The sequence below is a fragment of the Mus caroli genome, chromosome 6, assembly GCF_900094665.2.
Source record: "Mus caroli chromosome 6, CAROLI_EIJ_v1.1, whole genome shotgun sequence".
Lineage (NCBI taxonomy): Eukaryota > Metazoa > Chordata > Mammalia > Rodentia > Muridae > Mus > Mus caroli.
This window is the reverse complement of record NC_034575.1, coordinates 124,542,512-124,558,190: the sequence shown is the minus strand read 5'-3', so window position 1 is coordinate 124,558,190 and position 15,679 is coordinate 124,542,512. Positions and strand designations below refer to the sequence as shown.

The 15,679-nt window shown below is 40.3% G+C and overlaps 1 protein-coding gene across 2 annotated transcripts; it reads right to left on the bottom strand.

The window, feature by feature from the left end:
- Positions 1 to 3,286: 3,286 nt before the first annotated feature.
- Positions 3,287 to 12,556, bottom strand: LOC110296648 (C-type lectin domain family 2 member H). 2 transcript variants are annotated; one of them, XM_021165363.2, is made up of 5 exons: positions 12,386 to 12,556; positions 9,641 to 9,766; positions 6,371 to 6,555; positions 5,692 to 5,798; positions 3,287 to 4,776 (listed from the first exon to the last, which is right to left on the bottom strand). In XM_021165363.2, the coding sequence occupies exons 1-5, from the start codon at positions 12,474 to 12,476 to the stop codon at positions 4,629 to 4,631; spliced, it is 657 nt and encodes a 218-aa protein (XP_021021022.1). In that variant the 5' UTR covers positions 12,477 to 12,556; the 3' UTR covers positions 3,287 to 4,628. The 2 variants fall into 2 exon arrangements, with proteins under 2 accessions (XP_021021022.1, XP_021021023.1); XM_021165364.2 differs by lacking the exon at positions 9,641 to 9,766.
- Between the last annotated feature and the right edge of the window lie 3,123 nt (positions 12,557 to 15,679).

Genomic DNA, 15,679 nt, shown 5'->3' with positions numbered 1-15,679 from the left:
CCATGAGAGGGAACCCATGTTCAGGTGGCCAATATCTTGAGATTAGATAGGTTATGGACATAGGGAAATGGTAAATACTACTGTTCTGCTAAAGGAACCCAGCAATAAAATGAAACCTATTCAAAATCTGCAGTACTATGTCTTGCTCAGCCATCATCACAGAAGATTCATCCTTCTGTAAATGGGAACAAACATAGATACTGACAACTGCACCGTGTTCAGAGAGTGAAGAACACTGGAATACTCATCCTTAAATGGAATGTCTCCATCAAATCTTTTCCCTCAGGGCTCAATGAACTCTGCAGTAGAGGAGGAAGAAATATTGTAAGAGCCAGTGGGGATAAAGACCAACAAGAAAACAAGACCTTGTAGACATAAGAGAACTGAGACGCATATTAGCACACAGAGACTGGAGTAGCATGCTCAGAGCCTGTACAGGTCCAAGTTCTATGGGGCTCACAGCACTGAGAATGGAAGTGAACACAAGCTCCCATCCCTAAACCATAAGCTATATCCCATTGATATACACTTTCAAAGGAAAGACTATTTTTCTCCATTGGTCTTAATAGGCACAGAAATCACAGTTATGACTAGGACCTATGCCCAGCAGTTGATGGCCTACAGAAAATACACTCGAGGTAGTTTTAGAGGTGATTTTGTCCCATAGTGGTTTGTCGAAAATCTTTTTTTTTTTTTTTTAACTCACAGGTTTTTTGCTACATATCAAAGTTTCTGATTTTGTGTTTTCCTGGGGTTTCTGTGTACAAATGTGTGTCTCTGGATCGGTATGTATTTACTGTGTTTTGTCATCTCTCCAGCAGCTCAGTGAGATTTTTGTGTTTAAGTAGAGCACTAACATAAAACTGGGATTGTTTTGTTGCTGTAGGTTTTCTTTTGGAAGCAACATCTCTCTATGTAGCTTAACTGCTCTGGAACATTATTTGTAGACCAGGCTAGATTGAAACTCACAGAGATCTCTATTCTTAGGCCACTAGGTTACTGAGGTTAAAGAAGTGCACTTTTAAACCCATCCTATAAAAAACTATTATGATATGACTTTGCATATCTCCTGAAATTTATACAATAACTTCATCTAAACAATACTTGCCACAGGAGACACTGTGACCATGAAATGAACATCAGTGCCATGTCCTTCATAACAGAAGCATACACTAGCCATGAGAACAGCAAAATTCAAGGGTCATTTTTTAAATTAATGGTGCATTCCAGTGACTATGAGAAGATTCTTTTAACAGCAGTCACCCATGTGTACCAGCAGTGTCTCCTGGAGGTTACAGTCTAATGAAGACTATGGCTCTTCTTTTCGTTTTCATCTCCATGAGGCAATAGTGGAAGACCAGGATAGTAAGCATGTACTGAGCCTGGTAAGACATGTTCATAGATAAACTTACTCATAATATGCTGGGGATAGCATACAATGATAGGGACTGCATGCAGTAGGCTGGGATGGAGACATCTCAGAAGCCCACAGCAGCTCCTTGTAGAAAAGGATGGCATCTGAGACCCTGAGAAGCAGGAGACACATCCCTCCAGGGGACCTTCCATCTGAAATAAGCAACTGTCTACAGTAGGTTGGGATGGAGACATCTCAGTAGCCCATTTTTCTTTGTGAAAAACAATTGTTCCCATTTCTCCTAACCTCAGCCCTAGACAATGGCTGTATAGATTTCATTTGTGTGTGACTGCTTTTCAGTTAGCCTTGGTGTGCATAATTATTTTATTTTATCTGACTTTCTTACTTCTTTCTCCTTCTGCTCTGGTGAATTTTGTGAAACTAGATGTTCCTTCATGGAATGATTCTTAACCAATTAAAAATTGAGGCATGGGACACAACACAGCACAATGTAATAACTGCACAATGGTAGTTCCAGATTAATACTTGACTTGCAAATAAAGTTTGGAGAAATTATTAGAAAATGAAATAGAGCCAACATTGGGACTCCAAGAAAGGAAAAATTATTAAACTTATGAAAGAAGTTTTGCATAACAGTTGACAGTGGTTCCTGGATAAACAATTATAGAATATGTAAAATCTTATATTAGTAAAACTAAGTGAAAACACTGGGACTCTTAGGAGTATCATTGTGTACAATGTGCAGAAGCAGAAAGCTAGTGGAACTACTGAGTTAAGGGTTAACTTGGTTCTTTCTGGCCACTGCCTGGCAGCTTTGCCCATGTCATTTATCATTAGAGCTTCACAAGAAAATGCAAGTAGCTGGCCTCTATGTTCTGAGCTCTGAAGTATAATAAGTTAAAGTTTCAATGATGATAAGTTTGCAATTATTATTATTTTGGCTATAGGTTTGTGAATAGGGAAGCTTGAAACTTTGGGGAACAATTGTAATTCTTGATTTTTTTGGTGGGATGTGGTTATTCTTTTGAATTTGATTTGGCAATGATTATACAATGTCTTTTTTTTTTTTACCTGCTTTTGGAGTATCAATAAAAGACTGGGTCAAGAAAAGGGTGAGAGAGCATGAGAAGTGCATGTGAAAAGTGAGTGTAGAGAGAATCTGAGGCATGTACAGAGAGTGTGTGTGTGAGAGTGAAAGAAGAGTGCATGTGGTGTGTGTGAGATGTGTGTGAAGTGTGTATGTGAGAGAGAGTGAAAGGGGAACACACAGAGTATGTTCTTTGTAACTGATAATCTATATAATACAACATGGAATCCTGCAGTGACTGTCATGAAAACATACCTTCCTTACATATATGGTTTAAACACTCCTGTGTTTGACACACTGTGCTGTTCTCTGAGAATGCAGAAGTGAATCACACACAAAATCTTTCTTATTAGTTTTCTAGAAATAAGATAGACTACAAAGCAAAAGGGGCTAAAGGCAGTAGGAGGAGAACATTGAGAAAAGTATTTTTCTGAATGAGATATGCTTGTATTTATCTATAATGAAAAAACAAATAAGCTCAGTGGTGGTGGTACTTACGTATCAACTCAGAACTAGGGAGACAGGCAAACAGGTCCCTGAGTTCAAGACCAACCTGGTCTACAAAGGAAAGCAGGTCTCAAGACGGCCAAGAATACATAGAGAAACCCTGTGTCAACAAAACCAAAGAATCAAAAAAAAACCCCAATAATAAAAATACAGATTCAAAATAAACACAGTTTAATACAAAAAAGAAAAGTATTTATTTATTATTATATACAACTACACTGTAGTTATCTTCATGCAGACCAGAAGAGGGAGTCAGATCTCATTACGGATGGTTGTGAGCCACAATGTGGTTGCTGGGATTTGAACTCAGGACCTTCAGAAGAGCAATTGGTGCTCTTAACCGCTGAGCCATCTCTTCACACCAATATCTTTGTAATTTCAAAATATATTTGGGTGTTTGCTATGTGTTTTTGTAATGTGTACAGTGCATTTTGAAGTTCACAGACAACTTGCTGTAGATGGTTTTATGCTTCCAACATGTGGATCCAGGAAAAGTTTTCTGAAAACGTACAAGTTGTTATACTCAGTACTGTCTGTCCACGTCCAAGGGTGCTTGCTGTCTTGACGCTCTGTGGAGGCCAATCCAGTGGTCAGAAGCCCCCTTATATCTCTTCAGAAAATTCTGTCATAATGCAGGTAAAGCAAATACATGTGTCTCTCAGTTTCACATGACCCTTGAGTTTCCACTGTAGAGCTTCCTCTCAGGATGGCAGCATCTAGTAACTCAGGATCTTCAATTTTGGAGCCATGGAAGTCCTAGATGGGAATTGACACCTCCATCTAGCACTTCCATATTGACCTTGTTATAAAATAAAATTTACAAAAGAAGGATAGTGCCAATAGCACAGTGTTGGCCTAGCATGCATGAGAAGGTTAAATTCATAGATAAAGTAAGAAAAAACAGTTAACTGAGGAATTGCTTGTGACCTGTTATTTCGTCCTCCTTGGGACTCATCAGTTTAGTGTAGCACATGCTCTGAAAATTGTTAATATTTTTCCTTAAAATTTATATGTGTGTAAATGATGACAAGATTAATGATCAAATACTTTGAAGGTGTTCAATACCAATTTTTCCTGATCTGAAAAGAATCTAGTAAGGAGTAAAATTCAAATGCCATATACACGTATGGAATTCTCAAAAAAGATGAGACTCTCGCCTGTGTGTGAACCACCTGGGATCCCCTCTCCCCCTGCCCTCTCCTCCCTTTGGCCCTGGGGATGGCCAAGGTGCTCCCAGGGCTCCCACTTTGTCACTCAGCTCTTTGTCACACAGTGTCCAACGGTGTCTGGGATGCCCGAGACTGACAACCTGTTATCTCTGGCATCCATGAGGCTCAGAGACCTCAGGATGCCACTTGTCCACACACCCCAATCCCCGCGGGCTGGGGTTCTGTGTCTCCCACAGTCAGATACCCACCCGGGGCCGCGTTGAAAGCTTGCAGCAGTACTCCTGAGTATGCCTGCCCAGAGCACTGGAACTCTGGCGGGACTCAGGTTTTCTCCTACTCCCTTTATTCTCCTATGTCCGGTGCCCAACACTCCTCTAAACTAATTTTCATCTTGGCTGCCAATGTGATTATTGCTGGATTTTGATAATGGTTTTGGTTGATTAGGAGCAGAGCACCAACTGTAGATAACAAGTCATAGAGCATCTGATTCTCACACAGGCTTTGGTACACTTCCTACTCTAGATTTACAACTACTGGCAAATTTGCTACAAATCCACTTCCTATGTGTGTAGCTCCTGCCACTGCTGATCCCATTGTCACTCAGGAAGCCACATTCTCCTCCTCCTCGCGTGAGAACCCTAAATCAAAAAACAATCAATAGTTACTGCACAAGTCAACAGTGCATTTAAACACCAGTGCTAGTTGCATTGAGAAAGTTTTACATCTTCAGGGCACAATTTGAACCACACCTTCATTATTCTTTCAGTGTTGAACTATGTAATGTGTACCAGGAAATTGACTGGTGTTTGCTGCCATTTTCAAACAAACTGCTACCACATCTAACCTCACTGATGGAGATTTTCAGTTCTATTTTGAAGTATTTTACATAAGTTATACAAGTGAGGAAAAACCCAATTCTCAGTAAATTTCTGAAAGGCCTTTTATGATGGCTGTGAATGGGTCTGTGTTTTATCATTCCAGTGAAATGACTCCACTCAAAATGGCTAGAGATGCTCACACACGAGAGCTATCTCATGAGTTTTGATGAGAAGACTTTAGAGAGGTTCCCAATATCCCCTGAGTCTTTGCTTCAATGAACAGGTACAGTGCAAACAGAACCAACAAGTCTTACTCATACAGTTCTGCACTGGCTTCCTGGGCTTTGGAGCCCCCAAGGCCCACCTATAGCTCTGACACCAGCAAAGAAAAGTTCTCCATTGGTGATGGAGCAGACAATATCTCCCTTAGATATCATCACCATGTGAAAGGTTTTGAGAGAAATTGAATTAAGTAAATGCCTTGAAAATCATGGCCAATAAATGGGAGCATATCCGAAGGACTTAGGTTTGTGATGTTGTGGTGTTGCTGGTGATTGCTCTGAGTGTAAGCAGACACTCTGGCTCTGAGCCACAGCTGCACTTTGAAGATTTATGTTTTCTGTCTTTCCAGTAAAGTTGGCTTCACATGATATAGTCATTCATCTCTTACAGATACAACTCACACATTTCACAGCAAATAAACACAGTATAAGGGAAAGTTTTCTGAAAACGTACAAGTTGTTATACTCAGTGTGGTCTGTCCATATCCAAGGGTGCTGTGTTGATGCTCTGTGCAGGCCAATCCAGTGGTCAGAAGCCCCCTTGTATCTCTTCAGAAAATTCTGTCGTAACACAGATAAAGGAAATACATGTGTCTCTCAGTTTCACATGACCTTTGAGTTTCCACCCTAGAGCTTCCTCTCAGGATGGCAGCATCTAGTAACTCAGGGTCTTCAATTTTGGAGCCATAATGGCCCTCAGTTCTCAGTGTAAGCATTTTACATCCATAACCTAAGATACAATAATGATCACCTGTCCTACTGTGGCTTGTAAGTCCATGGTTTATGATGTCCTTGCCATTTTTAATAGATGCCTCGTTCAGTATGCAACATGTGAATGCTTGGAGAAAAGCTTACATGACCACATGGCATCTCTTCAGAAAAATCTCTTCAGGAGATTGTACGTCTGGCCTGGAAGATATTACTGTGAGCACTTCACAAGAGCAGATCTCTACAATAGCTTAGGGCTCAAGCCAGAAGCAATAACATCAGGAAATGGCAAAAACTACGGTTCTCTGCATAAATCCCACCTGCCTGGGTAAGATCCTTCCTCATGATTTAGCCTCATGCTCTCTATATCAAGGCACTACATATTCAACAGACACACAACAAATCCATTATTGATCATTTCTTACCAGCTCCTCCAGGCTGTCAAACAGTGCTAGATGGGAACTTGATGCTATGCAGGAGGACAAGCTGAAGGTCCAGTTTCCCATGTCTTCAGAAAAATAAAAGCATTTACTTCCAAATCCAATCCAGCCACTTGGACATGCGGTATAGCAAGGTTCACGGTTTTCCATGACTGGGTTTTTATTTCTCACTAAAATCAAGACAGTGATGTAAAATGTAATAAAGAGACATTTCCATGTCTGGTCCCTTTGCCTAGCCATCCAAATCTCACTTGTGAAGTTGGGGCTTGCACTGTAGTTTTCCTAACTAATCACTAAGAGACCCCTCACAGCATGAAGGTCCCCAATCCAGAGCCTTCCAGGGGGCTCTAAAGAAATGTTTGGGTTTTTTCTTTCTTTTTTTCTTTTGTATTTTGTGTTTTGAGACAGAATCTAGCTGTGTCCCACTGCCTGGCCATTATCTCACTGTGTAGACTGAACTTATCTGGAGCTGCAGTAATCCACTTGGATGTGCTTTCTGAGTGCTAGGACCAAAGTGACCATAACCTGCGAGGAACTCATTTCTAGGCCATCAACTCTTTAGGACTATCCTGGATTCCTAGAATCACATAACTTTCTTTCCCATAATCTTCCTTCACATCCTCTTTTTCTCTAACAAAAGAAAGGAAACTCCTCACTTGCCTGGATTTTACTATTAGGAAATGCCAGCATGCAAAACATGGCAGGGTCAACTGGTTTTTGAATCCAGAATTTTGATCATAAACTTCCTATAATTCTCTCTCTCTCTCTCTCTCTCTCTCTCTCTCTCTCTCTCTCTCTCTCTCTCTCACACACACACACACACACACACTGCCTCTTGTTATATCTACTCAGGTTGGCTAGCCTTAAGAAATCTGACAGCCTCCGGGCAGTGGTGGCACACGCCTTTAATCCCAGCACTCTGGGAGGCAGAGGCAGGTGGATTTCTGAGTTCAAGGCCAGCCTGGTTTACAGAGTGAGTTCCAGGACAGCCAGGGCTATACAGAGAAACCCTGTCTTGGAAAAAAATAATCTGACAACCATGCTGGGAAGTGGTGGTATATATATGCCTTTAACCCTAGCAGAACTCAGCTTGCTTAGAAGCATTTGCAGACTCGGGGACACTTATTTACTGCTGGTAAGAGTACAAGCTGATACAGCCCATTTGGAGCGTCCTCAGAAAACTTAAAAATAGACCTGCCATGTGACCCAACTATGCCATCCCGGGAATATATGAAGAGAACTCAACATCCTACCACAGAGATACTTGCACATCCTTGTTTATTGCCTCAGTGTTTATAATAGCATGTAAATGGACCTAAATAACAGACAATGTAAATATCTTACAGGTCCAGACCAGAATGTTTTTTACCTGTAAATGAAATTTGTTCAAAAGTGGTGGGACTTAGAAAGTATAATATTAAGGAAGGGCACCCAAGTTCAAAGAAAACAAGCCCATTGTACTCCCTCACATGCAGCCCCAGCCTATTATATACAATGTGAGCAGATGTGTGTGTGAACATGGAATACCATGTAGATAGGAGAAGAAGGAAGAGTAACATAAAGTGATGAGGAAGGGCAGAATGTAAGTAACAGGCTGTCAGTTGTGAAAAGTTTAAAAGCAGAATTGTGCTTGTAGTTTCAACTCTACCATAATTTTTTGTGTGTGTGTGGCAGAGAAGTATATAAAAATGTGACTGACAATGAAAGGCTAAACCATCAGCAAAGCTTCATGGCTTCAGAATGGCTATTCTGTATAGAAGTTAGCTAGATACGAGGGTTTGGGACTTGGCAAGTTTTTTGAGTGGCTATGTTGATGGAACTGTGTGATGTGTTCACCTGTGAGTCTATTAAAGTAATGTGGGTGTGTGTGCGCAATTGTGCAAGCATGTGTGTGTAGGCTGTTGCTGCTGTTGGTGAATATTTCTGTGTGTGTGTGTGTGTGTGTGTGTGTGTGTGTGTGTGTGTGTGTGTGTGTATAAGAAGGTCTGAATGCAGCAAAGTTTCAGAGGATATCTTAGAAACAATACCCACATTTTTCTTTCTGACCATCTTTTCCTTGCTTTGATATATCAGAATGAAGCCGGGCAGTGGTGTCACATGCCTTTAATCCCAGCACTTGGGGCCAGAGACAGGTAGATTTCTGAGTTCGAGGCCAGCTTGGTCTACAGAGTGAATTCCAGGACAGCCAGGGCTACACAGAGAAACCCTGTCTTGAAAAAACAAAAACAAAAAAACATATCAGAATGAATATGCTGCTCTTCAAAGTTCTAGTGACTTTCAAGAAACAAGTGATTTTTGAAGCAAAAATGTTAAGTTCAGGAAATGATCCCCTAAATATTTTTAGTGTGGGGGACCATGTCATAGTTGCTCCCAGTTCTCATACCCAGTTCCATGAAGGTTCAGTGAAAGGGAAAAATGCAGCGAGCAGTGAGAGTAATGTCATTTCTCTTATCTGAGTATTTTTAGGGTTACATAGCAGTTTAGGTTACACTGACTAATATTTACTGGAAAATGTTTACGCCTTTAAACTCGTGTATTGGTCATTAGTGCAGTTAAAGTTGATTGCATTATTTGGTGTTGGTGGTTCACACCTTTAATTCTAGCACTTGAGAACCAGAGGCAGGCTGATCTCCAAGTTCAAAGCCAGCCTGGTATAAATACTGAGTATCAGGGCAACCAGGGATACACAGAGAAGCCCTGTCTCCAGAAACTATGATATAAACCAATATCATGGAATATTTACCCCAGCTATGGCAGCAAAGTTATATAAGATTTTATCACATTATTCAAAACAGTCCACAACTAATCCCTTAGGAATCATATATTATAGAACTCTCTACCCATGGGTCATGGGTTCTCTACCCTTCCCAACCATATGACTCCTCACTGCCCTTACTTCCCTTTAGCTGCAGATTTGGGTTCCTACTCCTTGAGGCTCCTACTTTGAGATTTCCTCTCCTTGTTCTCTGCCTTGAATAGTTTCCCAAGGGAATCTATGTCCCCTGCATGTCTGTCTAAAGCTTGCAGAATGTCATCTTCCCAGGGATGTTGAGTCAAGACTCTGGTGTACACCAAGGCCTATGTGTTCCTTCACTGCATCTTACTGCTCGAACCTAAGTTCACAGACAACAGGAATTTCCAGTGTGATTTCTCTAGAGCCCTTCCCACATTGCCTGGGTCACAGTGATCAGTAAGTATAACTGACAGTGTGAATATGGACAGAGTGCTGCAGAATTCGGGGAATAAGTCACTTACTTGACAAAGCAACTGAAAGAGCAGTTACAGCTATAGTGAGGACCATGATCACTCCATAGCAGCAGTAAAGCTTAGCACGAGACTCAGTGGAGATGATTCTGAGACATTTTCCTTGGATTTTTTTACCTGAAAATATAAATCTGAGAATGTCATTTTTTATAGAAAAATATAAATTTATCCAGAATCATGTGCAGATTTGGCTTGTACTCCCTAGTGCAAACCCCTTCACAGAAGTTTTCAGTCCTTAAATGATGTCCTTGGATCACAAAACACTAGAGGAAAGGAAAACAGACTTTTTGTCATATAATCTTCCAGTTATTGACTAAAGGCCAATGAAAGAGCAAGAAACAGAAAAAGTGAAGATCAGAATGAAGAAAAAACATCAACAGGGTTATCTATAGATATACTATCTATACTATACTATCTATACTATATCTATAGATATGCATATATCTATAGATACTATATCTATAGTATAGTATAGTATATCTATTTGTATATCTATAGATAGACTATCTATAGTATAATATATCTATAGTATAGTATCAATAGATATATCTATAGATATTTGTATATATATATAGATATACAAATAGACCTACTTAGGGCTGAAGAAACCATAATAATAATAAAGAGGAAAAAAAACCAATGTGCCAGGAGTGGTGGCTCAAGAATGTGGCTACTAGTACAAGAAAGTCAGGACTTCAAGGCTGATCTTGGCTAAATATTGAGTAAGAGGCTGAGAGAACTATCAGACCCTGTTCTACCTATCTATGAATGTAGCTAACTAGATAATTCACTCACTCACTCTAAAGAACCACCTAATGATATGTAATTCAATATATTATTAGAATAAGAAAATTAAAACAACCATTTCATTAAAATCAGCAAAAGCATGTTCAAAATTCAAGGTAAATCCAAAATAACAACTCTGAGCACATTAAGAACTGAAGGAACTTCTTTAACTTGATAAAAGGTTTGTACTGGATAGGGTTATGCCAACTTGACACAAGCTAAAGTCATTGGAAAGTAGGGGACCCGAATTAATAGAACACCTCCATAAGACTGGGTTGTAGGAAAGACAGTACTACATTTTCTTAAGTAGTGTTTGGTGTGGAAGAACCCAGTACATTGTGGGTGAGGTTGTCCCTGGGATGGTTGTCCTGTCTTCTATAAGAAGAATTATGAGCAAACTGCTAGGAGCAAGTTAGTAAGCAGTACCCCTCAACAGCCTCTGTGTCAGCTCCTGACTCCAGGTTCCTGCCCTGTATGGATTCCTGGCCTGAATTCCTTCAGTGACGACCAGTGCTATGTAAGCCCAATAAACACTCTCCTTCCCAAATGACTTTGGCCATGGTGTTTCCTCCAAGCATAGAATCTCTAATTAAGACCATGATATACAAAAACAAAAATCAGTCAGCATGAATGCTGTTCTGCAGTGACCCAGAACAAGGTAAGGATGTCTGCTCACACCATTCTAGTTGTGACTCTGGGGGTCCTGTCCAGGACAAAAGGGCAAGAATAAGAAATCACAGTCAATCATCATGAAAAGAGATAAAAGTTTTAATAGTAAGACTACATGGATATATCTACTTATATAGTTCTAAAGAATCTATTATAGGGGCTCTAAAAGTCATGAATGAGTTTATAATGTTGCAGAAAAATCTATGAATGCACAAAATAGTTTTCATTTTATACACTAACTCCTCCTCCTCCTCCTCCTCTTGTTTCTCCTTCTTTTATTTAAAACTTAAGTGTTTAATATGGAAAATTTGAAGCATATACAAAAAACAGTATGATAAATTCTCAACTCAGGATAACTTCTCTCACAGAACTATGGGGTGTGTATGTATATCTATTCAGAAAGTAAAAATGTTCCAATTATGGAACAATTCTGGTTCGGTTGAAAAGCATCTACATTCTTTTTTATCTTGCTTTTCTGGTGAGTATGAACATTGTTTTCCAGGAAAACCAATATTTTTTTTCAGTAAAACAAACAAGCAAACAAAAATTAAAGTAATGAAAGAGCATAGAAAGAAATAAAAAATAAGGGAATGAAACAGTTTCCATGTAGAAGAGGGTTTTCTTTCTGAATACTGAAACAGAAATTCTAAAGGATTGCTAATTTTCTGTAATTTAACACAAACCATACAAGCCAGAAGATTTGCTGGTGGGGGGTTCATCTTCGCCCTGCACCTCAACTTTCCCCTTCCCCTCGAAGCAGCTATGCAAAGCCCCAGTACCACAGGGAACTTCACAGCTGTGTTCATTGAAAACTGTGCTGTTAGAGTTTCCTTCACTCTGGGACATAAGGAGCATGTTCTACAGCAACATCCTCTAATTCACCAGAGTGTCCTAGCAAGCTAAACACACACACACACACACACACACACACACACACACACACACCAAAAACACGCTAAAGAAACAAATGAAAACCAATATACAACAAAACCCTAACCCCAAAAGCAACCAAACAACCAAAAATCAAAACCAAAGCAAACAAATCCTATGGCTCAGGCTCTTGTGGTTAATCCATTATTCATTTCTCTTGCTCAGAAATACTTGAGTATTAAATACTCTGATAGCGTAATAACTAATATAACAGATGGCTCCAAACATCTTCACTTCTACAGAGACTTACCATGGCAGGCTAACAAGCAGGGCACTCAGCTCCTCTGAGGGTCTCTGTTGAAACTTCCCTCTATCCCTTTAGCTTAATTTAAATTGCATTAAAATACATACCCATTTCTCCCTCCTGCAGGCAGTCTGCAGCAGTGAGGTCTGTCCTCTGCAGCATGCCCATGGAACTCTCTTCAACATTTGCAGCACTCATCTGTGAGCTGAGAGGAAGAACTGAGACTCAACTTAATTCAGGAGGAGATTTGAAAGGAAACTGTCAAGGAGAAGGAGCCTTATATACTGTATGTGCTTCCTAACAAGGACTTTACAAGCCCAGCCCAGACTGGTGATTCATTAACCACTCCTCAGTTCAGATCATCCACGTTCGGCACATAGTTTCTGTTTGTTGGAAAAACAGAATCACAAGGTAAGGGACATTGGCATGAAATTAAGTGGACTTTAAACACAATAAATGAAACTGATAAATGCCTGAGAATTAGAAAATATCCCTTACCTATCACCGGTTCTTTAAGAAAAATAATCCTTTGATGAAAGATGCTGTTATTAATTAGAGGAACTTTTTATTTTGAAATGAGGTCTCACTTGTACTTCTGGCTAGCTCCAGTCTCACTTTGTAGATCAGGATGGACTCAAATTCTTGGTGAACAGCTTGCCTCTGCTCATAAGTGTTAGCCTTAAAAATGCAAATCAACATACTCAGCCCATATATTTTAATTTTGGAACATTTTTACACACAGAATCTCTAGATTTGGCCATTCTTCTGATCATGAATAATTATGATGTAGGTTAGAAAATGAGGGCACTGCTGAAATGCAGATGAAGGGGAATACACAATTAGAGAGCTATGACCTCTCCAGGAACCTGTCCCAGGAGCAGCAGCTCATCCTAGTGGGCACACCACAATGCGTGCAGACACAGAAACATTTGAGAGAGATATTTACAGTAAGTAAATTTGAAACATACAGCAGCTATGTCAGCAATGTAATAGATTTTTATCAAAGAACTAAGTACAACAGATAAGAGAGGAAGGAGCATTCGCTGCATGTTCTTAAAGTAAAATATATCCATGTAGTAAAGACATTTATTGTGTAATAGTTCCCTCATGGAATGAGCAACGGTAATTGAGAGCAAAGTCCAGTATATCCACCCTATGTATCATGTAGGCTCTGTACCCAGTTCCACAACACAGAGAGAAAACTCAACTCCCAGATGTTCTAACACACACAAGATCAGAGGTGAAGAGGCCACAACATCTGTCCCCAAACCCAGAGTAAATGGGTCCCACAGGATCCAGGGACACAGGAACACCTGCCCAGCCAGTGGCACAGATTCCTTCCAGTCTGAACCTGCACCTGGAGCAGACCTAGGTTGTTGGCTCTGCACGTATTATTCAAATACCAAGAGGGGGTCCCAATCCCAGGTACACTGAAATACCCAGGATCACAGGATCACAGAGGAAGCTCAACTGCCATATCAGACACACTCAGGAGCACTGGAGCTCTGGCATACTCAAGATCACAGCCAGGGCCACAACATCTTTCCCAACACCCAGCATAACTGGGATACAAAGAATTCTCAACTGAGGAATCTTGAATGGCTGAGAAGCACCTAAAAAAATGTTCGACATCCTTAGTCATCAGGAAAATGCAAATCAAAATAACCCTGAGGTTCTACCTTACACCAGTCAGAATGGCTAAGATAAAAAACTCAGGTGACAGCAGATGCTAGCGAGGATGTGGAGAAAGAGGAACACTCCTCTATTGCTGGTGGGATTGCAAGCTGGTGCAACCATTTTAGAAGTCAACCTGCCAGCTACTCGGAAAATTGAAAATAATTCTTCCTGAATAACTAGCTACACCACTCCTGGTCATATATCCAAAAGATGCTCCATTATCCTGCAAAGACACTTGCTCAACTATGTTTGTAATAGCCTTTTTTTATAATAATCAAAAGTTGGAAACAACCCAGATGTCCCTCAAGGGAAGAATGGATACAGAAGATATTTTACATTTAAACAATGGAATACTACTCAGCTATTAAAAACAAGGACTGCCAGGCAGTGGTGGTGCACGCCTTTGATCCTAGCACTTGGGAGGCAGAGGCAGGCAGATTTCTGAGTTTGAGGATAGCCTGTTCTACAGAGTGAGTTCCAGGACAGCCAGGGCTACACAGAGAAACCCTGACTCCAAAACAAAACAAAACAAAACACAAAAACAAAAACACAAAAAACAAGGACTTTGTGAAATTTGCAGGCAAATGGATAGACCTAGAAAATAACATCCTGAGTGAGGTAACCCAGACCCAAAAGAACATATATAGTCTGAACTCACTGATAACTGGTTATTAGCCCCAAAGCTCAGAATACACACGATACAACTCACAGACCATATGAAGCTCAAGAAGTAGGAGACCAAAGTGTGGATAATTAATCTCACAGTCAAGAAACATTCTCTTATGAAGTGCTCAGAGTCAGCTGGAAGGTCAGATATGCCATTTTACTGAGATACTTGGTGGTCATGAGTGCATTCCTTTAAGATGGCACATGTAAGATGGCAATGTGAGGTTAACCCAGAACAAACCAGGCCACAGAGGAATGTGTTGTTACATTTGCTACTTTGATTCAAATGAGGTACTTTAGACTTACAGATGTCAAGAGGAGAACTGGGGAGTAATACAGCTCCAAAATCTATGACCCTCAGTTACACCCTCCTGTTTTCTCTAGAGGAAGGTGTGGAGTGGAGAGACTCCAGGATCACCTGAAGGAAAGAGACACATGTATTCTTGGGTTTTTGTGATTTATTACAGAATTTCCAAATGAGATACAAGGGGACTTTTGATTTCTGGATTAGCCTACACAGACAGTTGTCAGAGCGTGCTTGGAAGTGGACAGACAACACTGAGTATAACAACATGTATGTTTTTACAATGTTTGTCCTCCTACTATGTTCATGTGTTGTGATGTGTGTGAGTTGTGGCTATGAGGGTTGAAAGCCTGTTTCATGTGAAATCAACTGTACTGGGAAAAAAGAAAAAAATGAACCCTTGGGCTGGAGGTGTGGCTCAGAGGTAGAGAGTGTGTTTACATGCAACAACCAAGCCCCAAAGAACTCTATATCCTGACAAATTTAAATCAACTGGATACTCTCTATTTATTAGCCATCATCTTAAAGCATTTACATACTGTTATTCCATTCCAAATATTTAGCATGAATGTGGCATCTGGGGTAGATGTCTGCTATCACCACTTAAAAATCTTTCCTTGGTGATAATGGCCCTTCTGTGATGTATACAGCCCTGCTGTTGGCCACCAAGGGCTCTAAAACCAGAGGAAGCTATTTCAGAACTGCAAGTCTGAGAAGTATCAGTCCTCTGTTTGCATGGTTGTCCCTGTTCACA

What these genes read in the sequence shown, in the direction of transcription:
- LOC110296648 (XM_021165363.2), bottom strand. Translation starts at nt 12,476, where the DNA reads ATGAGTGCTGCAAATGTTGAAGAGAGTTCCATGGGCATGCTGCAGAGG. An exon ending in CCTGCAGGAGGGAGAAATGG is followed by an intron (nt 9,767 to 12,385) that starts GTATGTATTTTA and finishes TTATATTTTCAG; the next exon opens with GTAAAAAAATCCAAGGAAAA. An exon ending in TTGACAGCCTGGAGGAGCTG is followed by an intron (nt 5,799 to 6,370) that starts GTAAGAAATGAT and finishes GTGTTACGACAG; the next exon opens with AATTTTCTGAAGAGATACAA.